The sequence below is a fragment of the Pteropus medius genome, unplaced genomic scaffold, assembly GCF_902729225.1.
Source record: "Pteropus medius unplaced genomic scaffold, Ma_sr-lr_union100, whole genome shotgun sequence".
Taxonomy (NCBI): Eukaryota; Metazoa; Chordata; class Mammalia; order Chiroptera; family Pteropodidae; genus Pteropus; species Pteropus medius.
Window position 1 is genome coordinate 6333847 of NW_024349796.1, and position 24829 is coordinate 6358675.

Sequence of the window (24829 nt, forward strand, 5' to 3'; positions counted from 1 at the left end):
TCCCCGGGGCTCCCTAACAGCGATCCCCCAAACTCCCAGGCCAGCTGACTGCAGCAGAGACCACTCTGGGTGGCAGGCTGACCTACCGTGGATGGGAAAAATCCTGGGGGGGCTCCCTGAGCCCCACAACCCTTTCCCTGAACCCCAGTGGCTGCCTGGGGACTCGGAATAGGCGAGGCCGAATGCAGTGAGCCAGGCTGAGCAGAACGCTCTGTGCTGACGAGGGCTTTGTTTATCTCCCTGCGGGACCCAGAGCCAAGGCCTGGGAGCACAGCCTCGCGCCAGCACCCAACAGGGAGGGAAAGTGTGGTTTTAGGCAAAAAGAAAGGGGAATAGAAGAGAAGTTGGAACAGTTCGAGGGGCAGCTTTCTGCGGGGAGCCCTGTTCTGGGGCCCGGGTGAAGGGACATCACCGTCTCCCGATGCCTCTCCTCGACTCTCTACATGCCTGTGTGGACGGAAAGACCACGATTTGTGACTGCTGCCCTGGTGAAGACATTCAGGGAGACGGAGCCAGCCTGCCTGGGGGTCAGGCGCCGGCTGCCTGCTCTGAATTCTGGCGCTGCCACTTGCCAGCCACATAACCTCAGTCTCCCCATCTATAAGAACTGCTTCCACAGGCCTTCGGGACTGTTAAATCCTGACAACAGTAAAGGTGGAGGAGAGGGGCCTAGCCTGAGGCCAGGGGACTGGCCCTGAAGAGCTGCCTGAACTGGATGGGAAGTTAAGAGCGAAGACAGAAGGTTCCGGCAGGAAAATGACAATGAAGGCTGGTGTGGCCGAAGGCAGAAAGTGTGGGGAAGCAGGGCCTGGGACAAAGAGAGAGCCACATGGGCGGGCTGGCCGGTCCTGAGCACCTTTAGAGAGGGGACAGAAACACCCCCGAGCTGGGGCCCACCCCAAACTCATTCACAGCTTTAAGTGTCCAACTTTAAGTTTTCTGATGTAAGGAGGGGCCAGATTCCCTGCAGAGGGTAGGGTCCCCCACGCGCATGCTCAGGGAGTTCCACGTAAAGTCCTGTTCCGTCTCACGGTCTGCCAATTAAAATAAGAGCTGTTGAGTTTTCCACTGGTTCTAAATTACCAGAGGAAAAAAACCCCAGTGGAACACAGTTCACTGCCCAGAAGGAAAAAGCATTACCTTTCGCGGAATGTCGACACCTGGCCTTCTCTATTTGAGCACAGACAGACTCTTATTTCAGGGGATAATGGGAGTGGACCATGTAATACACCTATTGGATTTCCTTCCCACCGTTAATCTCACTCTGTCCCTCCCCGCCGCAAGACAGCTGCTCCTCACAATGTGCTCCCCTTCTGGAAGCTTCTTCAATAGCGTGTAATAGGATAGCGCTGTTACCTGGGTCCCCGCTGAGTAACCCGAGCCAGCTTTCCTGCCTGGGACTTAGCGAAAGGAGCTCCTAGGACTGTTCTGGTTTCTCGGTGAGGTTAGCTTGCCGGAAGCAATGTCTAGGTTGCGAAAAGGCATAAAAACTCACAAAAGGCTAACGATACTTCTGGAGTTCAATCGGAGGTCCTGGGGGCAACTCCGACATGAAGAGGGGCCATGTTGACAGTATCGTCACGGCCCTGAGAACAGCCTTGCCCCTTGGGACGGAGGCCCAGAACCAGGGGCCTCGCCCCGCTTGGTGGCCTGGCCTGCCTGCACCTGTCTCCTCCCAGGGACAACTTGGAACACAAGCAGAACAACTGGAAGGCAGGAAAGAATGTCCATTTTGCCCCAGAGGTGGTAAGAGTTGGGACTTCCCTGAGCTGCCCTCGTCACTCCAGGGCTTAACCATGGGGCTTGGCACTGGAACCAAAGTTATTTCTCTTACTTTCCAAAAGGTCCACGTCTCTCCAGTTCTAACAAGAGAAGAAGACCGGAAAGTCACCACTCCATGCACTCACTATGAAGGGAAAGCCAAGTCCCAGGTTGAACTGCTGGGGGACAGACAACCTGAGGTGGTGGCCCTCGGTGACGGGTGGAGGGCCCACTCCCTGGCCTCTCCGTGGAGCACTGCATGGAGCCACTCCGGGCCTCCCGCTCCTGGTCACCAGTTTCCTGCAGCCCTCATAGGCTCACAGTGTGGGCCACAGTCTGACTAAGGCCAGCCAGATGGGCCCATGGTGGGGACACTCAGAACCCTTCTGAGTCACCAGTACGTGTCTGGGCACCACGGTCTCTTGTAAGGAAGCCTAGAGAAGCCCTGACTGAGCTGCAGGGGTAGGACGACTCTTTAACCGTAATCTCATGTCCTACAGTAACCCTGAGAAATAAAGTGTGATTTTCCTGTTTTTAAAAGATTTTCAAATGAAGCCCAGAGAGGCTAAGTTGTTTGTTTGAGTTAACCCAGATGTTGAATGCCAAGATATCTGAATTTAGTCAATCTGTTTAGCAATCTTCCCAAACACTAAAAGCAGCAAAAATTCCTGTTCTTGACCCAGGTCCCCCTTTGTGGGTTAGCTACAGAATCTTCTGGAAAGTCTTCGAACTCCTCAGAGAAAAGAGCATTTTAAATTTTTCCCCTAATGCAAACCTTTTCTTAGGCCTCGGAGAGCCTAACGGTGGCTTTGCTGTGCCTGGACCATGCACAGAGCCAGTTCCTCCTGAGAACAGTGCCCACTCACCAGGCAACCGAGGTCGAGACAGCAGGGTCCAGTGGGCATGAAGACTCCACTCTGGTCTCTGAGCCCGTGGGAGGAATGCTTTCAAAAGTAAAGCTAGCCACACCTGGATGACAAGGGATGAACTTCGACCTCCCTCAGGAATGTAAATAAAGGTCGATGGCAGAAGAGGCTGCATTTTGCATAACTGTGTTTAGTTACACAGTTGACCCTTGAACAATGCAGGGGTGGGGTGTTAGGGGTGCCAAGTCCCTGTGCAGTCAAAAATCCGCGTCTAACTCAGACTCCCCCAAAACTTAACTATTGATGACCTACTGTTCACTGGAAGTCTTACTGATCACAAAAACTAATTAATACACATTTTATACGTTATATGTATTATGTACTATATTCTTACAATATAGTAAGCTAGAGAAAAGAAAACGTTAAGAAAATCATGAGGTTTGTCTGCTAGTTTTTTCAAATTGTCGTGAATCACCAAAAATTTTTCCAATGTTTATTAAAAATAATTCATGTATAAGTGGACCCGCCTAGTTCAAACCCTGTCGTTCAAGGTCAGCGGTGTAACAAAGGACAGGATTGCACTGTGAGAGGCAGCTCTTCCTGGCGCAACTACCACCTCGCCCTCAGGGAAAGGGGGTGGTTGGACCCCTGGCAAAGCTCTGGTTTCCTCAAGAGACTATTGGGGCGCCTCCTCCCTGTGGCAACCTCCCCACCTTACCCGCACGCCCCAGGAGTCGCCGCTCCTAACTACAGGTCTTATGCCAAGGACACCCACAGGTGACTCTGGGAGGCCAGCTCGGCTGCACGGTGCCCCTTCTGGCTCAAGCCTGGGCCCCTGACCTCTGTCTGAGGGTTTGGCGCCCTGCGCCCTGGGGCCAGGGCCTTCCCTCCACTTAAGCTGCCCTCAGGGGACTGGGCATAGGCTGCAGGGCCCCCCAGACTCCCTCAGAACTGCCCGCACCCCACCTACACGCATTCTTTCCCAAAGATCCTTTTGGACTTCTTAACCACAGGATCACCACATATTCGACCCTACCCTGCAAGTCACCCCATGCTTGCTCTCTATCTGTGCCCATTCCAGTCCCAAGTGGGAATTGTCTGGGCTATTTCTTCTGCAGTGGTGACCAGCTCTCATTTAGCCCTTCCATACGTTTCGTAAGCCCAGCTGTGTTCCATGCCTTCGAGTGGAGTCTGGGCAGCTGCCGTCACGTGTCTGGCTCTGGCCAGGATGCTCGAAGGGAAGAGTCAAAGTGCCAGGTAAACCAATCGCCAAGCTCGGGCACGTTGGGCTCTTGTGTGGATGGGAGGATCACTGTGCATTGGTGACACAGGGCTCCCTGTGAGCTCCAGCTGGTGCTGGATTTAGACATCAGACATGAACCAGGACACCCCTAGGGGAGACTGGGGGAGGCATTCCACTTCCTCTGGCGGTCTGATCCGATGCCCTTTTCCTAAGGGTCCCTCTGCCCAAGGGCATTCAGTAGCTTCCCGTAGACAACTCGCCCCATCCGTAAGTCTGTACAGCCGGGGTGCAGACGGCACCGCTGAGAGGCGGGGGCCGATTGCAGACGGGTTGGATTGGAGCACATGGCCTTGAAGTTTGCCCCGGCTCTTTGCCGAGCAATTGTTTTCCAGGGATGTCTTTTCTTTCAGAAACTGCGGGGAGGCAGCAGGAAGTTTGGAGCCCTCTCACTCTCAGGCTGGGCCAGTTCGGTTACCCAGCAGGTCACTCATGCCAGAGGACGGTGGTGGCAGCTTGGCCCACAGTAAGCACACACAGACATCTCAGCCATGCCAGGCACATGCCATGGGGCCTTTGCACTTACTCAGCCGGGGGCACTGTGACCCCAGCAGCAGTTTGCCTTAGTCCTCAGGATTAGTCCGTTTACCTGACACTGCCCTTCCCTCTGCACTGCTTTGCTCTCCACGGCGAACACCTTCCTCCAACATACTTTATATATTTTATCTATTTGTTTTCTTTATTGTCTATCTTTTCCCCCAACAAAACTACAAACCCCCTGGGGGACAGTCCCTGCTGAGCGGGGGACGGTCCCTAAGCACTGCCTACACTTCCTTAGGGAAACAACAGGAAGTCCCCACATGGCCCTCTAGGTAAGGAAATTTGGGAAAGAAAAACTGCTTGCCGACATTCATTCCGAGAGCCTTTTGCTAAATCGGATCCGGTGGCCCAGTGACAGTTCCCAACAAGGTCTCCAGAGCCCCCGGGTTCTCGAAGGAAGCAACCAGGGCACCAGAAGACAATGCTACTTTCTGGAGCAGCGGTTTCCTGAAAATGTTTATTTTAAACTATGCTGAATTCAGAGGCGGCCGCAGTGGCACTGAAACAGGCATAAATCCCGATGTCTTCAACAATTTCCCGTCACCGCTCACAGATCCGGGCAAAGGCGCTGCGCTGCCAGCCGAGGTGCCAGATGCATAAGTCCCCTTACCTCCCACCCCACCTTCGGGGCCTCCCAGAGCTGCCAGGGCAGGCAGGGTGCGGGGTGTCAGGGAAGGGAGAGGATGTCTGCCCATCCAGGCTGCTGGCGGATCCAGGCTTTGGGGAGCCTGAAGTTTATACAGTGGAGGGGAGGGGAGGGGAGGGGAACGGGGAGATTACAGCTTCAAGAAAAAGAAGTCAAAATTAAGATTTCAGCATTGCTGGAGCCCCTACCTCCCACCGCCAAGGCTGCATGCCGATGGCGCCAGGGCAAGTGAGGGGCCGGGAGCCAAGTCCCCCAGCTTCCAAGTCAACGCCCCCGGGACCAGGGCGGGAGGCAGGAGTCCGCGGCCCTTTTCCTCAGTCTCGCACGGCCCGGATCCCTGATCGCATCCCCCGGCTTCTACCACACGGTGACTCCAGTAACCCCGGGGCCAAGGTTCCCCAATGCTGGGCTGAGCAGGCCAGCCTTCCCTCCCGGGAGAAGAGCTGGGGGCGGAGGGGAAGAACCGGGGCGGCGGCGGGAGTGGCAGGAGAGCACACTGCAGCCAAGACTTGGGATAGGTCGCAGGACGCCGGGGACACGCACGCGCATGTCACTGCGGGGCCGAGACGCAGCCCCGGGAGCTCTGCTCTCCCGCACAGCCCGCGCGCCGGGGGCCTCGGACGTCGCTGCCCGGGCGGCCGGAGCCCGAAGGCCGGTCTCGCCCGGGCCTCTTCCCGCCCGCGCCCCACGGAGCCAGAGGGCGGCGGGGAGCGGGGCGGGGCACGCGAGGTCCCCGCGTCGGGGACGCGGCGGCGGGCGTGCGACACCAGGGGAAGCGGAGGCCTGTCTACAAGTCGCGCCGTAGCCCCGACGGGACGCCGCCGCCCCATCGCGCGCCCCGTGCCCCGCAGGTCCCGCCCCCGCCTCTGGGCCCCGAAACCGCGCCCCACGCGCCGCGGCCGCTTACGGTCGTGGGTCCCCCAGCTCGCAGGCTCCGGGGCGATGCGCGCGCGGCCCCTCCGGCTCCCGACTCCGGCCCTGCTCGCCTCCCGCCGCGGCGCTGACCCCGCCCAGGCTCGGCCCCCGCACCCCACCCCGCGCTGGGCGGTCCCGGTCCCGGGAGGCCCGCATGGGCCCGGGTTCAGGCTCGCCCGGACTGTCACCTGAGCGCCCCGGGGAGGCCTCGGCGCCTCCCTAAGGCTCTGCCTGTACTTCGCAGCAGGGCCACTCCAAGTGCGGGCCGCGGACCCCAGGGACTTTGCCGAATCAAAACACAAAGAGAACCCAAGCTGGCACGCGTGTGTCTGTTATGTCATCTTTCTCGCGATTCATTGTTATTGGATCTACACACGTGTAGGGACCGACTGGGAATTTTAGAAACAAATTCGTCTTTCGAGACTAAGTCTAAGAAGCACCTCTGGATGAAAGCAGGACCTGCTCGAAGAGGCCTTCACGGTGAGGACTGAGCTCCACGACGCTGGCCTCGCGCCTGGACACTGGCTGCCTGGCAAATCCCCTCCGGTTCGGAAGCCGCTCGGCGCCCAGGCCGGTGGGTGCTGGGGCCCTTTTGGCTTCTGCTACGAGCGTTACTCTCCAGGCCTTCATCCGTAGAAAACCGACCCCGTCGTCTGTCTCCCATCCTCCTTACCGCTCCTGAGAACCCGTCAACACCTCTTTCAGAACTGCTCAGAAATTCAGTTTCAACCACCAACAGACCACAGTGAATGAAGGCAAGGGGCAGGGCCTACTGCCAGGATGTAAAGCCTCCCGTTGTCGCCCTGCATACAACTTCAGGATAAATAAAGGTCACCACCCTCCATCTGCAACCTTGCTCTTCAACCGGCCCAAGAATTTTCCATTTTAGTGAAGACAGGCTGTTTCTGGCCAGCAAACACACTCGCCCCATTCCCACCACCAAGCCTTCGCTCAAGCAATACCCCCGACAGGATATAATCTCCTCTCCTTTAATTCCACACCCCGCTAAGAAAGCTTCCTCTCACCCCTGCAGTCTCTGTACTCCTTCAAAACTTGCGATCTGTGAGATTCCTCCCTTACTCCCCCAAATCTTTCAAACAGAAACTCTGCCTCTGGCCATTTCACCAAGGGATGCAAAATTGTTACTCTTAAAATCGCAGTGGTGATGAAAACTTTCTAAACTTCGACACTGCTGACGGTAGCGTCGCCACAACTCTCAATAGACTAAAAACTAGTGATCTGTACATTTTAATGGGGTGAATTTTGCAGTATGTAAATTATATCTCTAGAAAGCTGTTCTTTTTATATAAAATAACTGCGGCGAGATTGCATATACACAGTCAATAAATAAGTTTTGCCCCACTCGGCAGGACAAAATTTAGGCAGTTGGAATTCTACTTATTAAAAATCATTGGTATGGAGCAAAAGAATGGGTGTACTGTGATCTCTAGAATAAATTATATTTTAAAATATCAGAAAAAAATATTAAAGAAATAATCAAAGAATATTTCCCAAACCAAAGGACAGGAGTCTCCAGATTGAAAAGGTACAATAAAAACCCAGAAAACTACACCAATGTAAGTCATTGTGAAATTTCAGAACGCTAAAGAAAAAGAGAAGCTCCTAAAGCTTCTAGAGAGAAGGGTAAAAAAGCCCCAAACAACAAAAATGGGTCAGCACAAAGACCCTATCGCCGGAATGTCATCAGACTTCTAGGCAGGAACCCCAGATGCCATAAAATAGTAAAACAAGGCCTTCGAATGTTGTGGGAAAATTATTTCCAATAAATAAGTTTATAATAAAGTGTGAAGGCGAATCAAAGACATTTTCACACATGCAAGAACTAAAAACAGTTTTACTTCTCTTGCACCCTTTCTTGGGATATTACTAGAGGATGTGCTCCAGCCAAACAAGGGAGTGAAACATGAAAGGGAAAGACATGGTATTCGGGAAACAGGAGATCTAATACAGAGGAGCAGCAAAAGGAGCTCCAGGCTGACAACTGTGCAGCAGACTTAGAGAGCAACCTGCCCTGATTGGATGAGGAAGATAGATGGAAACAGAAGGCAACTCTCAGGGAGAAAAGTAGAATTATACACTGACAGTCAAATTCTGGGAAAATAAAATGCATAGACATTGTCAGATCTGATGGCATTTTGGGGAGAAAAACTGAGGAAAGGAGCACAGAAAAATAAGCAAAGGGAAAAAATTAACTACAGGAAAACAGAAATTTGCTCAAGAAAGAAAATGTAACCATGGTAAATTGCTTGGCTCTGCAGTGAGCAATATTTACATAGTCATGATTATGTAAACACTATTGATTTAACAAAAATAATTCTTATTACTGCATTGGGAAGCAGTAGGGGTGGGTGTATAATACTTGCCTTTATCTACTACTAGAGAAAATTAATGACAATGTCTAAAACTGACAAACGAAGAAACATGCATTATAAGCATATTATTAGATAAATGCCAAAAGACTTAAGAGTGGGAAAAATGAGGGATGGGGGATTGTTATATTGTTATATTTTATAGAAACGGTTCACTAGTTTTTAGTATGTTTATATTTTATTCTGTCTTAAATATTTGATTTCTTAAAAACCACGTACAAGGATAAAAATAAAAATTAATTTTAAAGCATTGTTTTCAGAGGAAATTCTAAAGGAAATTCTTCCAAATTCCGGGCTCAGATCAGTTCTAATAAACTGCTGTTTCTTTCTGCTCCCCACTCCAACTTTTCCTTCATTCTTCCTTATCATGGGGTTCCTGCCTGGCACGCTTTGCTGTTTGGACGCTTATCAATAAAGTGCTTTACCAGATGCCAATTGAACGTCCATCGATGGCACCTGTATGTATTTTATTATAGTTAGCATCTCGAAGGGGCATATCACCCACTACTCATTACAAATGTATTATCTACTTCAAGGTTACCAGACTACAAATCCATTGTGACATTAAAGGAGTGGGTGTGGGAATAGCACATGGCTATTTTACAGAGTGTCCTAAAGAGAGAGGATTTTGTAAGAATACCAATTACGTAGAATTGTTTCATACTATGTCTTCTCATCATTTTTATAATCATGTACATTTACCAACTATCCTCTAGCACATGATGCTCCCAACAAACCGACCAGTAATGAAACACAAGCAAAATCTTGATTTCTACAAACTTGCCTACTACAACGGACATCTTTGCCTACTACAATGGATGTGATAATTTACAAAGATGTCTGTTGGGAGCTAGCAGGAATGACAGAATAAAATATCTGATGCACCGAATCACTACAAATAGGAAATAACTTAAAATTTCATATGGATTTCATATTTTATAAAAATGTGTTAAAAAAGAGATGACAGGATGGAGATGGCGTCGCTCGTGCTATGCCCCACATCAGCAAACCAAGGCTTAATTGACCTAACTTAACTGCAATTTCTGCCTCTCCCAGGGGCGTGTCTGTTAACCAGTCTGAAATTACCTGGTTGGTACTAGTCAGTTAATCTTCCCGGTAGACTCCAGCCTTCCCCCAAAGACCAGCGACCTTGCCTGAAACAATCTTTTATTTTGCTAATAACTCCTTGTCCTGCCCACTTCCTGCCTTTGAAAGCTTCCATTTGGTACATCAATTTGAGCTCGTCTATTTGCCAGATTGGATGCTGCCCAATTCGTGAATTATTGAATCAAGCCAATAAGATCTTTAAAATTTACTCAGCTGCATTTTGTTTTCATAACAGATATAAATGAAAAGGAAAGATGTCAAATGTTAGATTTTTAAGCACTTCTCCTATGTCCACAGAAAGGAGAAAGGCTACATTATTACTCATTGATTTTGAAAATTCTTTTAAGAGACTTCACACTGATTCCCCAAACCGCTTCCTCCCAGATTTCTTGAGATCTCTGACTGTACTATATTCCCATAACTTCAAGGGCCATGGTCAACCACACAATCTTGTGAAGATCAAAGGTCAACAGAAGAATTTATGTAAATAAGCTAGGCCGCAAACACAAAGTTCAAAAGCAATGAAGGCGCCTCCGGGGCCCTCATGGGCCTGTGCTCCACACCGCATTATAACAATGCTTTACTTAAGTGTGACGATCATTTCGTTCCTGTTTTGCAGGGGATGGGAGGACTGTTATTTAAACTCCAGCACGTTTTACTCAGAGTCAATCGTTTGGAGCGTCATCTGCCTCAACAAGGTTTTTAAGACCACAGCAGTTTCAGCCCTTTTCCCCACTCCACCCCCAATCTCCTTTTTGAAGAGAAAAAACCAGGTTTAATCCTTTTAGCTAATTCCTTTCATGTTTGTATATTTATATTCGTTGTTTTTTTTTTAACCTCATCTTAGGTTCTGTCTGTTTAAGTCCTCAAGTGACACGGAAATTAACTCTTTTTTTCAACCGACCTCACTATCTGGACTTCCCATCATCCCTTGTATTCCCCAAATAATTTTAGTTACATCAATATTCAGTGTTTTCATTATTACGAAGGCAGTTCAGGGTTGCTCTATAGTAACTATAATTAATTTTCTTTTCCTGTAAAATTTGCCTAATTTCCTATGTACCAATCACTACTTCAATACTAACCACTCTCCCAGCTATCCAAATTCCTTCCTTCATAGTAAATTCGTTCACATCAGATTTTCTTCGATTTCATTTTCTTAAAGAAGCGTCTGGGGAGCCCTCTGATCTGCCTCCGATCTGGTCCCTTAGCTCCATCCCCGGTACACAGCTACTATGAGTCTCCCCTTTACCACCATCCTGGGGACTCCTTCCTGCTTTCCTGTATTAAGTATCCACTTCCTTCATCCCCCATCTTCCTCGTTCTTGGCTCACTTTTTTGTTTTAGAGGAACGCATCCTTGAGTGCCTTCTTTGAAAGAGTATGTGGGTAAAACTTTGAGATATTGTAAAAATTACTGTTCCCAGGGATTTAATGTTTATATATTCATGCCCTTCGCTATGTGACCTCGTCTCCTTGAGGATGCATGGAATTCCCCGTGTCACTGACGTCAGGCCTGGAGACGTCACTTGCTTTAATAGACTATGATGTGACATCTGAGCAGAAGCTTTAAGACCTGTGGGGTTCTGCTCGTTCATCCTGGACCCTGGAATGAAGACAATGGAGCAGGAGCAGGGCTGCCAAGCCACAGCTACCTGTAATTTGAACAAAATATAAACTTTTTTCAAGGTACTGAGAGTGGGGGATTGTTACCTGAGTAAAACATAATCTACAAGTGTCTGGAAATGTCTTTATTCAATGCTTCCTGTTAATCGTTTTGGCCGAATACAAAATCAAAAATTCCAGGATGGAATTTTGAAGGCATTGCTCCAGGATCTTCTAGTTTCCAGCACTGCCCTTGCTTGAGAAGTTCAAAGCCACGCGGATGCCCCATCCTTTTAAAGAACCCTCTTTTTCCCCTCTGGAAGCTCATAGGGTCTTTTCTTTAATCTCGCTTTCTGAGGTTCTGAGGTCATCGGTCTTGACATTTGGTCTACTTTCGCCCTTTGTGTAAAGCACTAGGAGGGTTGGGCTAGAAATTCATGTCCTTTAATTTTGCAAAAATTTCTTAAAATAATTCTATTGGTGATTTTTTCCCACTCCATTTTCTAATTTCTGCAATTCCTGTCATCCAAGACTAAAGCTGTTTTTCCTATCTTTTTTCCCTACCTCTTCTTTTTGCCTTTATTTTCTGATATTGCTGCAATTTTTTTTCCACACGTCTTCTTCATTTCAGCTATCCCGTTGGTCTTCATTTCCAAGAGCTCTGTTTTGGTCTTTTCGTCTAAGTTCCCCTGAGAGCAGAGCCTGAGACAAAGGCTTCCACATAAGTAGCTTATCTGAGAGGTCATCCTGGGATAGAAAGGGCTGGGGACGTGAAAAGGAAGAAAAGACAATGTAAGGATGTGTTTTCAACTTGGCCACTGCCCTGGGCAACTGGTGCTTGATCTAGGGGACCTTCTCAGAAGCCATATGAAATGAGAACTGTCCATCTAGGGGACAAAAAGTGAGATTATTAGCTTTCATCCCTCATCAGTCAAGGCTTTGATTTCCCTGCATCTCTAGGTTGCGTGTGCATGATGCCAAGACTGGTGTCAGACCAAAACCATAAAGGAATGGGCTAAGAGTAAGTGACTATTGTCAAAATCTGAAACTTTTGTATGACAAAAGGTATTAGTGGTAGGCTGAATAATGGCCCCCTCAAAGAGAGCTACAAGCTAACCCCCAGAACCTGTGAATGTTACCTTTATTTATATAGCAAAAGGGACTTTGCAGAAGTGACTAAGATGGGAGGATTATCTTGGGTTATCTGGACGGGCACTGACTATAATCACAAAGGCTCTTCTAAGAGGGAGGAAAGAAGGTCGAAGGAGGAAGGAGATGTGATGATGGACGCAGAGGTAGAAAAGGTGATGTAATGCGGAGCCCCGACAAGGAATGACAGCCTCTGGAGGCTGGGGAAGGCGAAGAGATGGACTCTCTTCCAGAGCCTCCTTGCTGACACTTTGATTTTAGCTCTTTGAGATTCACTTCAGACTTCTGATCCTGTGAGGAAATTCGTTTGGGTTCAACGTTAAATTTGTGGCAATTTGTTATAGCAGCAATAGGAAACAAATGAGTTTCCAAGGAACCAAAGCAGTATCTATACACAAAGATGAGTGACAGAATTGGGGAAAATGTTTGCAACATATTTAACAAAGAAATTATTATGTGCCAGGCACTGTTCTAAGTGCTTTACAAATATTAACTCATTAATAAATACTATTATTCCCATTTTACAAATATTAACTCATTAGTAAATACTATTATTATTCCCATTTTATATCTGAGGAAACTGAGGTACTGAAGTTAACCTGAAATGACAGCCCAACAGAAAATAGCAAAAAATTTAAAATTCAATCAGACAACACAATTTGAAGATACTAAGTCAACTCAAGTCTTCCAGCAAGCACATGCCAAGATGACTAAGAAGTGTAGGGGTTTTACTGGCAGAAATGCCAGTGAAGAGGAGAGGAGCAGGTAAGAACCTCAGGCCACAATGGATTTTGCCATTCTAATACATCATAATGAGGAGTGTGAATACATCCATCACCCCCTGAAGTTTCCCACTGTAATCTCTTCCATCCACATCTCCCCTTCCCTGAGAAAAACCACTGACCTGTGGCCCATACAGGTGCTTGCGTTTTCTAGAATTTTATGTAAATTCTTTTACATTTGGTGTCTTTCACTCAGCTTAACAATTTTGAGATCCATCCACCTTATCACATGTATCGATAGGTTTTTCCTTTTGTTGCTATTAACGAAGAAAACTGCTATGAATACTCCTGTACGTGTCTTTGTATGGATAGTAGATGTAAAACTTTTTAAGAAACTGTTAGTTTTCCAAAGTAGCTGTATCTACTTATAGTCCCACCAGCAGCGTATGACAGTTCTGGTTGCTCTGTGTCCTTGTCAGCATTTGGGATGGTCAGTCTAATTTTAGCCATTCTAATGGGTGCATAGTAGGATCTTGTGATTTTAAGTTGCATTCCCTTAACTAATGACGTCGAATATCTTTTCATGCGCTTCTTTGCCATCTGTAACATCTTCAGTGAAGTGTCTGTTCAAATCTTTTGTGGGTTTTTTTGGGTGGGGGGAGGGGTTGTTTTCTCATTGAGTTTGAGAGTTCTTTATACATTAGGGTACATACAAGTCGTTAGTCTGTGACTAAGAGATTTTCTATTTTTAAGACAAAAAGTTGGCAGGCTGGGAACTCTGAAAGGAAGAAGCCAATTACGAAAGGGAGAAGCCAATCTTTTATAACAGAGAACATATGCAGCCTAACAGTAATGTTTAATGGGCTTCGTAATCCAACAAGAGTAGGTCTTTACAGAAAAAAATGAAATTATTTGAACTGCTAACTGTACCTAGAATCTCATTTCATCACTTCATTTGGATTACCTTGGAGTCAGCAGCTTTTGCAAATATATCACAAAACTGTTTGTTAAAAATTAATCCATGAAAGTGTTTGTAGTGTCCAGAAACACTTCCTGATTTAAAAAAAAAAAATCACGAGTATCCAGTACTGCGATTTTCAGAATGTGATGTTTTATTATTTATATGGTTTTTAAGAGATTCAATACTTTTACCACCAATTAGTTCAATGATTTTACTTTATACAGATACGAATGAACACAAGTTTTAGATTTAAGGATTTGCCCCCGAATAAGATCACTCTGAGGGCAATCTTGTTGTATTTCCCAACTGCCAAAAATGGCATTTCATAATAGACGTAGACTGGCAGAAAAGGCAGACATTACCAATAAATAATCATTCAATTAAAATTATGAGAAAACTTAAGACCTAGTAGCTACTTATACTTTTTCCCCTGAAAAACAATAATCATAATAGAAATAATAGTTTTACTAGGTTCCAGGCACTGTGCTAAAGGCTTAAAATGGATTATGCCCTTTAATCTTCATGAAGTCCTATGAGTACTACTGTTAACTCAATCTCCAGAGGAACACGGAGGCTTACAGAAGTGCCTTTTCCAAGACCACAGTGATAGGAAGCAGTGGAGCCGAGACTGCAGCACAGGCGGCCCGCCTTGGAACCTCTGCTCTAACCACTCTCCCACAAGCTACTAAGGACTCGAGCCAGAATGAGCCCAACCCTCTCTGGTTATCTTTATAAAGCAGCGTTAAAAAGTGGAAGACGTAAATGAGAAAAGAAAAAGGCCAAAAAAAACCCTCCAGTGATTCCACTACTTTGGGAAGGGGGGGTGGGGAGAGAACAACTCAAACTCAAAACGTCCCATACTATTTGATGTTACTTTTCTTAACCAAGAACAGAACCTTGCCATTAACATACAGCTCACAGAAAGTCATGTAATAAAAGTACCAAAAAAATAAAACAAAATTTACAGTATCATTAAGCTCATTTTAGACATGAATACAGCACATCCCAGTTAAGAAATCTGTGATTCTTGAGAAGTTAAAAACTTTGAGAGAAATAATACATAGCCACATAATATTTTATTTATTGACCTCTCTGAAACATGTCAAAATTTGTATGGCTAATGGAACTTTCCATATTAAAATGGAATACGGAAAGTTCCATACCAAAAATATTTTAATGTAGGAATCGACAAGTGAACATTACATTTAGGTGGTAAAATTAAGGTTACAAATAGATAATATCAAATATCATACTTCTGGTTTAATGGAAAACATAACAAGTGTGATAGTCAAGCTAACCCGTTAGATAAGTAGAGAAATGGAGAGGGGTGTCAAAGAGCTTTGCAAAAATTTAACAATTTACATAATCCTTAGCCCTTCTTAGAAACTACAGATGGGAAATGTGTGGCAAATACTTCTGTAACATGGTGTTTTCAGTCCATCGCTGAATATTCTGTTCATGCATTTAAAGGAACTGCAGTTGTTTCGAGCACTGAAAACTAGATTCAAAGTAAGTCTGCTCAACAAACTATTAATATTATAAAACTCTTATACTCAAAAATATAGATTAAGTTTTGAAAGTTTAAGGTAAAGCATACTTGTTTTCATAATTATTTTTAGATACAATCTAGACTATACTACTGTATATTGTTAGGTATACTGCTATGCAGTTAATTCTAGTTACCATAGTTTATATTTGTTAGTCATCAACGATACAAATTTTATGCTCCAAAAGAAGTCTATCGATTCGGTAAAATGGTTGAGTTTAATTTTCTTTTAAAGATGGATAAACTAAATTTAAAGAATAGACTTTTCTTGACATCTCATTTTCAAATTACCAATACGAATTTACCAAAAGAAATAGCTATGTATTTTGCCCAGCATTAAATAATCCGCAAAAAGTTCCCAAGATAGATGCAGTTCTTGTTCAATTTCCAAAAATAAATAAAGGCTTTCTAATTGAAATCATTTCTATTCCCAGCTCTCTAAAGGAAACATTAAAAAAACAATGTACAAAAAAATGATCTTTTGGCTTGTGAATAGCCCACTTAGTTACATAAAGTATTTTCTGTCCCAACGCTTCCTCAAATTCAAAAGATGTTTACTCCTAAGAACATGTCAAACAGTCTTCATTTCAAACCATTCAGTCTGTTTCCATGGCAACACTGCGGGATTCCTTGGCTACCATAAGTCGCATTAGTTGACTGTGGAATTTCTCAATCTTCTTTACATCTTGAGCTTGGTCTGTTCTATACACCAAACACTGTCAGAAATTTTAAAAGTACACATTAACTACGTAAAACTAGGTTATTGACAATGTAGCAAATGTATGATTGGGTAAAAAGTTGAGTCTTGGCTACCACTATTTTTGCTCTATTTTTTCCCCCTCTATTCTCCCTGACATATTAAGAAAATTATACCGTTTCCAAGCCCCCATCAATTACATTCCTTAAGTATAGCATTTTTAAAATGGGTTAAAAAAACCTCAATGAACTCTATCAGAAGCCTCTCAAAACTGACCAGTTAAGTCACACTGAATCCCTACTATGGTCTAATGAGAACTCAAGACTTGGAAGGTTATTTCCTCCCTGGGATCTGGTAATGAGTTAGTTATACTGAGAAAAGCATAGAAATCTTAGGATCCCTTTCTCTATTTGTGAAGGAGGGAGATGATGACAGTCAAAAAATCTAGAGTCCTTTGCTTATGGCTGGTGACCACCCAAATTAACAGATAAATCTGTCCAATCTTGATTTTCTGAAGGTATTTATAATTTTTAAACCAAACCAAATTCTTCCTTGCTGTAAGTTAAATGCTTCATTAGAAGCATTTTTTTATGACCATCAATAAATAAGCAGATCTTAAGTATCTTTTGTTAGAAGGATACTTAAGATATGGTTATTTATAGATGGTCATAAAACCATTTGTTCTACAATCTTCAAAAATATCAAATATAAGCTGGCAGCTCTTTTCCCCATTTTGCAATACAGGTCTATTTTTCTTTAGCCCATTCTAAAAGCATATGAGTTTTAAACAATCTGAACATATAATCTTGAAATAATATTCATCAATTTAAGAAATTTGGAGTTGAACCTCATCACATCCTTTAAATCTTCTGAAAATTTTTCTAATCCACATATTACACATATTTGTGTAACAATCTTATAGAGAGACCATAACAACCACCATTTTCAATTTTAGTATGTGTGCTCAGGGAGACTATACACCTCATTACAGTATGACAGAAAGATTTTAGGTCTATATTAGACAATATTATGAGATTAGAAAAAGGGACACATAAATGGGATTATAAAAGTCAAAGCCACATGAAAATAATGAGGTCTTAAGATGGAGTTTTCTGAAGGAATTATTAGATATTAAAAATGAATTAGTGAGGGAAGCATACAAACTTTAAAAGAGTCATTAGGAAACAGATTTTTACTGTCATAGTTGATTCATATATTTACTATTCAGGAGGATGGCTCTGACTACATATTTGGTCTCTTCTATTAGCAACAGTTTTAAGAAAGGAAACAAAAAGTACTTTTCATATGTAGATCTCGTTACAGGAATCATCAATGTTAAAGTTTTCCCCAATATTGGCTAACGCAGATCCTTAATTCTGTTTAACTATTGCTGGGGGCAAAAAGTGATTTTATCTCCAAATGATTTTGGAGATAAAGCCTTTTGTATTAAAATCCATTCTGCATTTTTTCCTATTTCTAAAACAGGACACACTGGTTTCTCTTCAGCAGGTATACGTATTCACTCTGTAAAATTTTTATCAACATGAATGCTAAAGATTCAAGTATATACTGAGTCCACTAACTGGCAAGCACTAATGCTAGGCACTTTCAAATATTTTATTTACTTTTATAATAAACCAATTAGGTAAGCAGACTATCACTATGGCGCTTTACAGACATGAAATCGAGGCCCAGAAAGCCGAATGTTTGGCCAGAACTTTTCCAAGGCCGAAACACTGCTAAATGGCTAAACTAGGATTCCAATCTCCTGACTCAAGGTCTAGCACACTACACCTCAATTAACTCTTCCTTTTTCACATTTTCAGTTACTTTACCAAACAAAACTAGTCAGTTCTTGAAAGACACAGTAATCATTAAAAGATATGACTTCATGCAAACCTCACAATGGAACCCTTAACACATATATATGACCAAAGACAAAAAGTAATTTTTAAAGCTGCTATGAAATTTTTAGAATCTATTAAAATAATAATTACTAAGTACCCTCTGGGTCAAGATCCTATGTTCATCACTGCAAGTACAAGTAAGACTATCACCGATCTATTGTCTTAAAGCTCACCATCTACTGAAAAGACAAGCGAGATGAAACAACTGTGATGCAGCACAGAACAGCTGAAACGCAAAGCCAGAGATGAAGCAGAACCCCCTCGAGCTGGGTTTGCAAGGTCAGCAGCTGTCTTGCCACAGTGGGGAGGGGTGGGATTCGATACTGCAGAGGTGGAAACAGACTGTTCAAGGCCAAGGCCTAAGCCGGCACGGCACACTAAGGGTGCTCGGAAGTGATACAGAAAAGACAGAGATTAGAGAGGATGTGAGGGTGGAGTTTACCTTATGAGTGATGAGGAGCCTCGAAAGGGTTTTAAGTGGGGCAATAACAAACAAATTCGCATCTTAGAAATCACTCCAGCATAAGTATAGGACGACTGAAGAATGAACTGGAATCGGGGACACAGTTAGGAGACTTTTCTAATGGTCCACCAGGCAAGTGATGATGAGATTTTAAACCTGAGAGTAGCAGCAAAGATAGATCATTCATGACAGGAAATGAGATGAAGGAGCTTAATCAATAATCCCCAAATGCTTAGAAAAGTGTACAAAACGTATCAGACGATCAAAATACAAGTTTTCAAATGAAGGAAGAGTGGACATGAGAATGAGAAAAAGGGACCAAACATGATCTGCAAACATGAAGAGCAACTAAAGCTATAAAATAAGAGAAGCAGCCCATGTGGCACGATGATTCCATCCTACACAGGCGGATGAGCAGTGAGGTCAAGACACTCAGTTTAGCACTGGTCAGGGGGTCAGAAGAACAATATGAGCTAAATGTACAACTGTGAAAATAGACATAGATACACGCAGTGTTTGGACTTAATGACTGGATGGATTACTCCAGAAGTAGGATGAAAAGACAACTGAGGACAGAATCCTGGGGAAGCCAATATTTACGGGGGCACTTCAGTCAAGTAATTGGAAAAGAATGAAACAGAAACAGAGAAAGAAGACATCATGGAGCCATAGATGCCAAAAGAATTTCCTCAAGAGCAAAGGTTTTCTGCATCAAAAGCAGCAAGAAGGTCAAGTGAGGTAAGAACTGATCAGACCGCTGGGTTTGAAAATTAAGGGGCTGTTGGCTCTCGCTGAGAGTGGTTTCAGCGGAGCACTGCAGGAAGAAGGCAGCCGGCGGCAGGGTAAGGAGTGAACGGGATGTGAGGAAGTGACAAGAGCGAGCGGCCAGGGAAGGAGAGAGATACCTGTGAAGCCTAAATCCTGTATTCGCATACCATCCTTTACTTCTCACGCGCCTAGAAAGAAACCTTTACCCCTTACAGCCAGATTTGCTCTGTACATTCCTCTTGCTTAAGGTCTGAAGAGAACAATTATTAAACTACACGTGACATACTATCTTAAAGAAGCAAGTTAAATTATTTCCCCAAGAGCCTCTAAAAGTAGCTTCTAGAATGCGGTCTTGACTTTGGAATGAAATGCAAACTGAGCATCCTAATGGGTGATCTACATAAATCTATGTAAATAATTTCAAATGATTAACTCAAAACAAATCTGAAAGTATGCAACAAATAAAAAATGTATACTTACAACTAAATCATCTGTTACTTTAATACACAAACTCCCATCAGAATGCCTATATTTGAGAACCACACGTGCCTGAAACAAAAATACATATTTAGCGACAGTAAAATCAGAAGATATTTCTCATAAATAATTTAATCTTCAAGTGGGCTAAAATAGATTCTTTTAGAATTAACAGCCAAGATTAAAGGCACCTTTATTGTAAACTTATTACTGAAATGAGGTAGAAAACAGCATTTTACTCCATTGCATTCCTATCGCTACAATTTATTATTTTTTTAAAGTCTTAAAATTTCCCAAACGCATCCATATTCAGGACTGTGAGACTCTTAAGGTGTTTTGGCATTTGACAGTAAGAATATACACTGAATAGAATCACAGCATGCCACACCAAAATAAGCCACTTTGGCATAAGGACTGTTTTGAGCTGAAGGTAATCAGCTCTCTGCCCTTTCAGACTAAAAGCAGGGCATAAATTAACCTTTGTAATGTGACATAAAGGTCCAATTATTATGAAGAAGCGTTCTTATCTACATAAAAAATTGTACTAAACTTATCTATGTGTCCTAGTCACCCTCTCGCAACTTACCCACCTTTAGAAGTCCAAAACCTTTTTCCTTCGTCCAGCCTCTTCTCTACCTGTTATCACTCTTTGTTAAGATAGTATATAGGCTCCAAATTCTGTCTCCTTATATTTCTTTGTGAACTGCAATGCATATGTAATATCTTTTCCTCTTGTTAATCTATCTTTTGTCAGTTTAATTTGCAGGGCCTCAGCAATTAAATGTAAGAGGAAAAGTTTTTCCTCCCCTACAATACCGACACACCTAGCCACAGAGGAGTGATAGGAAAAGAAGGGGTAAAAAAAAGAGATGGCTAGTTAAGTCCAAATCTATTCCTCAGGAAATCGCAGCGCACACTTCCCCTTTCCCACGGCTCTCAGGAGGTGGGCTGAGACTAACGTACTCAGCAAAATCAGGTCTCTATCGTGATGGTGCAACATGATGCATTATTACAGAAAGGCAGAATTCTATCTTGAAAAGAAGTCTCCATCAACAACCATCCCAAATCTAGAAAACTCCTATGTTTGGTATTCTATAGTTAAGTAGACCTCCTCCCTCCCCTCCCCCAAAAAAGGCCCCCACCCTAAGGGACGAGTCTTGGTGAGGGACGGAAGGGAACTCACCAAGCAATTAAGTAGATACAGGTTAATTACTTTTAGACTACCTAACTGATTATATTTATTGAGCTAGGAAATTCACTTTTATATTTTAAAAACTTCAGTTCTCCAGAAATAAAAAGAAACTGAAACTTTAAAATATACTAAGCATGACAACTATGTAAAATTTTGACTCTTAATTAAAAGAATACTCAGGCTTTATTAAGAGAAATGAGAGTTAAAGGGTCTCACATATTATAAGAGGATGAACTGTGTAAATTAGGGGACACCTAAATTATCATGTCAGATGCCCTGAAGAGAGGAAAAGAAATCAAGGTTCTTGCTCTCTTAGGAACTTTGAATTCCACCAACCAAAAATAACCCAAAACAGAAAAGAACATGAATTAAGTTCTTTACAGGCATATAAAAGTAAAATGCTAAAAAAAGAAAACCAATCATTTGCACTGGGGGGAGGAGAAGTGTACAGTGGCTTCATGGAGGTGGCTGTGAAAATGTCTTTTTTTTCTTTTAGGGAAGAAAGTAGCAGGAAGGCTAAAGCACCGGTCTGAATGAAGATTCGATGAATTCTGTAGCTTCATGAGACTAGAGCTGAGGACAGTGGATATGGTGGGAGACAAAGACAGAAAGACTGAAGAGAGTCAGACGGTGGGATGGAAATCTGGACTTTTTCTAGCAATCAAAGATGAACCAGTTTTTTAGGTAGGAAACTAAGAGAATTCAATTTTTGTGTTTTAGGCAGCTGTGCTGTGAGAGTGAAGGAGGGATTAAAAAGGCAGACAGAACAACTAATATGTTATTACATGGTCTGGCAGTAATACCATCTTCAATTAGGGTGATGCAAGGGAGAACGGTTAGGGTGATAGGTATCGTTAACAGGTTCAACGTGGTGGGGAGAGAAGACAGAATTCTGCAAAACAGATTCCAGGGAGTTCTGACAAAACTTTTCTTTTTAGTCCTGGCACTGTGAACTGGGAGAAACAGCATGGACTTGGGGTTTCGAGGCCCGGGTTCAAACTTTAGCTTAATTTCTTAGACTAGGCACATCATTTAACGTATCTAAGATTGTTTATTCACCTACCTCAAGGGGTTGTCTTAACTGTTCACATATATTACACAAATATATGTAAACTGTCTGTTACATAGATGGCACTCAATAAAACTGTCAAGCTCCCTTTCCGCACTCATCCCCTCTCACCTCCCTATCGAAAACACCATTCAAAAACCGGAAGGCTATTATGAGGATGCAGAAGTTTCTAGACCACTGGCATTTCCTGACTGCGCAAAGGATCCCTCTCCTGCCTATCTAGACATGTTCTGTTCACAGCAATGCTCTATAACTACCGTTTTCATTTTCCTTACCACCGACACATTCTTAAAATGATTACTCTTGATGTGAACTTGTATATTCTTACTATCTTTTCAAATATTTTTAATTTACACCGTGGGTACTTCTAGGCAAAAATCCTGTATTATTCTCATGGCACATTGCTTGAATGAAAAAACAAATGGCCCTATGAACAAAGAAAATCATCTAAATGGAAGAGCCAGAAATCGTGTCATAAAGTATTCAATTTGAAAAACATTTAATTCTACCTCACTACTTATTATATTATTTTATTGTAAAAAATGAAACAGAATGTCTTACAGCTTCTTGATACTTAATCAAGTCTAAAAAGCTAGCAGTAACAAGGAAGTGCTACAAATAACCCTTATATACGACAAATTCTAGCTTTTTAATAAGGAGCTAACCTCTGGCATCCACTTATAATTTTTGTTAGGGTCATGAATGAATCCACAAGCCCCGTAAAACTGTTTGTAAACCTTAATGTTTAAGGGCATTTTTCTGAGGAAAGGGTGCAAGCACCCTCACATTCTCAAAAGGGCGCTGACCTCCAACAGACTGAGACCTACTATTCTAAGGGGTGTAGGGAACTCCAAATTGGGGTTTTTCAAGAATGTCTCAGCAGTGGCAGAAAAAAACAGTTTGTTTTATACGAGGTACCCTGACCCGCCAGCGGAACAGGAAAGGGGCAGCAAGACAACTAAAGGACTGGAAGCCACAGCTGCAGGGGGAGGAGCCCTGCCCTTAGAGACACGTAAACGAACCAAAGCCCTAAAGAAAGCTCAGGGATTGCGGACGGGGGAAGGCCGACCGTAAACCTTAGGGCCCCGAAATGACCTGAACTTTTGCCCATTTCAGGGCCTTATCGGGCCGTTAATCAGGGAGTAAAAATATGACTTGCTAGTGTCAAGTCTCTGCACACTCCCAGCGCCTCCCAGGGTGCAGAAGAAGCTCCGCAGGCCAAGCCGACGGTAGGGAAGACCCTCTGACCTGGAGTTGGGGACAGAGGCATTGGCCCCGCCAGCAATTTACCTTCATAGGGTCGGCGAGGTAGAGCTTCTCGGCCGCGCGACTGAACTCCTCCCAGGTCTGATACTGCGGCATGGTGAGCCTGCGGCGGAAAGGTAGACGAAGGGAGGGCCGGCACCGGAGGCGGCGCGACCCGGCCCACCTACTTCCTCAGCTCCCACCGCCACTAACCGCTGTAGGGGCCGGGAGCCCAAAGATGGTGGCGCCTCCTCGCACCAATGCCTCGTTTCATTGGGCGGCCAGGACCGGCCTTACCCAATAGGGAGGAAGGATGTTGCCAGGGAGGGGGCGGAGCCCCGAGCGAGTGGCTCTGGGAGCTGGCGCAGAGAAGTCGAGCAGGGAGAGTTGGCGGTTGCCACAGCGCCCCCTGGAGGAATGGAGGAGCATGTGTCCCGGTGCCCGCCGGGCTGGACTGGACTGCAATGGTAAAGCCTAGGTTCTTTCAACAAAAATCGAGGGGCTTGATGATAAGCTGGAGATACAGGAATGCGGAAGACAGGGTCCAGCTGTCTCACCCACAGCCTAGTAAAGGAGAAGAGAGACATACACACAAGAATGCAACCGAAAACCTTCTATTATTTATGTCGGGTCAGTGGAACTCCTGTAGATAGAGGGATGCAATAGTGATAGCACAAGCCGAAGCCCGGTAAACGTGGTGGATGTTCAACAGGCAGGCAAGGAGGGGCAGGACATCTAGGTCCATTTTAGATCTGCGGTGTACTTAATGTGGCGGGTGCTTAGCGGAAGGAGGAAGAGTAGGAGCAAGAAAAGAAGCCGTATCATCACTTATGCCGGGATAAGAAATTTGAACTTTGTCCACCAGGCAATGTGGTGACATAGGAGGATATCTTTCTTTAATTAAGTTTATTGAGGCATATTTTATATACAATAAAACGTTCTGGTTTTAAACGTACAGAGTGATGCATTTGACAAACATATTCATTGGGTATATATCCAGTATGCCCAATACTGCAATCAAAATGCAGAATATTCATCTCCAAAACGGTTTCCTCATTTTTCTTTATGTTCAACCTCTCCACCCTCACCCCTGGCCTCAGACCATCACTAGTCTGCTTTCTGCTACTATAAATTAGTTTTTCCTGTCCATTGAAGGGCTTTAAACAGATCTGCATTTTATAGGGCTCCAGCAGCACACCAAGGCTGAACAGAAGTGTTACAAGCCAGAGGCAGGGAGTCTTCTTAAGATACTCTTGCAGTAATATGGGCATAAGAGACCATGGATCTGAATCAAGGCACAAGCTTAGGAATTCAGAAGAGGATACAGATTCGAGATTTCCTTGGTGAGTGATTGGACATTGGGAATGCAGGGAAGGAGAGTGGAAGATGACTCGTAAGTCTGTGGAAGAGGCGGTCATCGACGGACACAGGGGAAAAGGAAGAAGAACGGGTTTGCAGAAGTCTAGGGGAAGACAACAAGTTCAGATCTGGACTTGGCGAGGCT

General features: G+C 44.2%; 2 protein-coding genes across 3 annotated transcripts in view; both read right to left on the reverse strand.

Moving 5' to 3' along the window:
- EPHX1 (epoxide hydrolase 1) overlaps positions 1-6149 on the reverse strand; it is a 30308-nt gene extending 24159 nt beyond the window's left edge. Inside the window, exon 1 of the mRNA XM_039883299.1 lies at positions 6021-6149. The gene's annotated coding sequence lies outside the window, so the exon portion shown is untranslated. The remainder of the gene's footprint in view (positions 1-6020) is intronic.
- A 4197-nt stretch (positions 6150-10346) lies between these two features.
- SRP9 (signal recognition particle 9) lies at positions 10347-23607 on the reverse strand. Of its 2 annotated transcripts, none has more exons than XM_039883300.1 (3): positions 23371-23607; positions 19823-19891; positions 10347-11891 (listed from the first exon to the last, which is right to left on the reverse strand). In XM_039883300.1, the coding sequence occupies exons 1-3, from the start codon at positions 23440-23442 to the stop codon at positions 11757-11759; spliced, it is 276 nt and encodes a 91-aa protein (XP_039739234.1). In that variant the 5' UTR covers positions 23443-23607; the 3' UTR covers positions 10347-11756. The 2 variants fall into 2 exon arrangements, with proteins under 2 accessions (XP_039739234.1, XP_039739235.1); XM_039883301.1 differs by lacking the exon at positions 10347-11891 and adding an exon at positions 14090-16223 and having other exon boundaries at positions 23371-23580.
- Positions 23608-24829: the final 1222 nt, after the last annotated feature.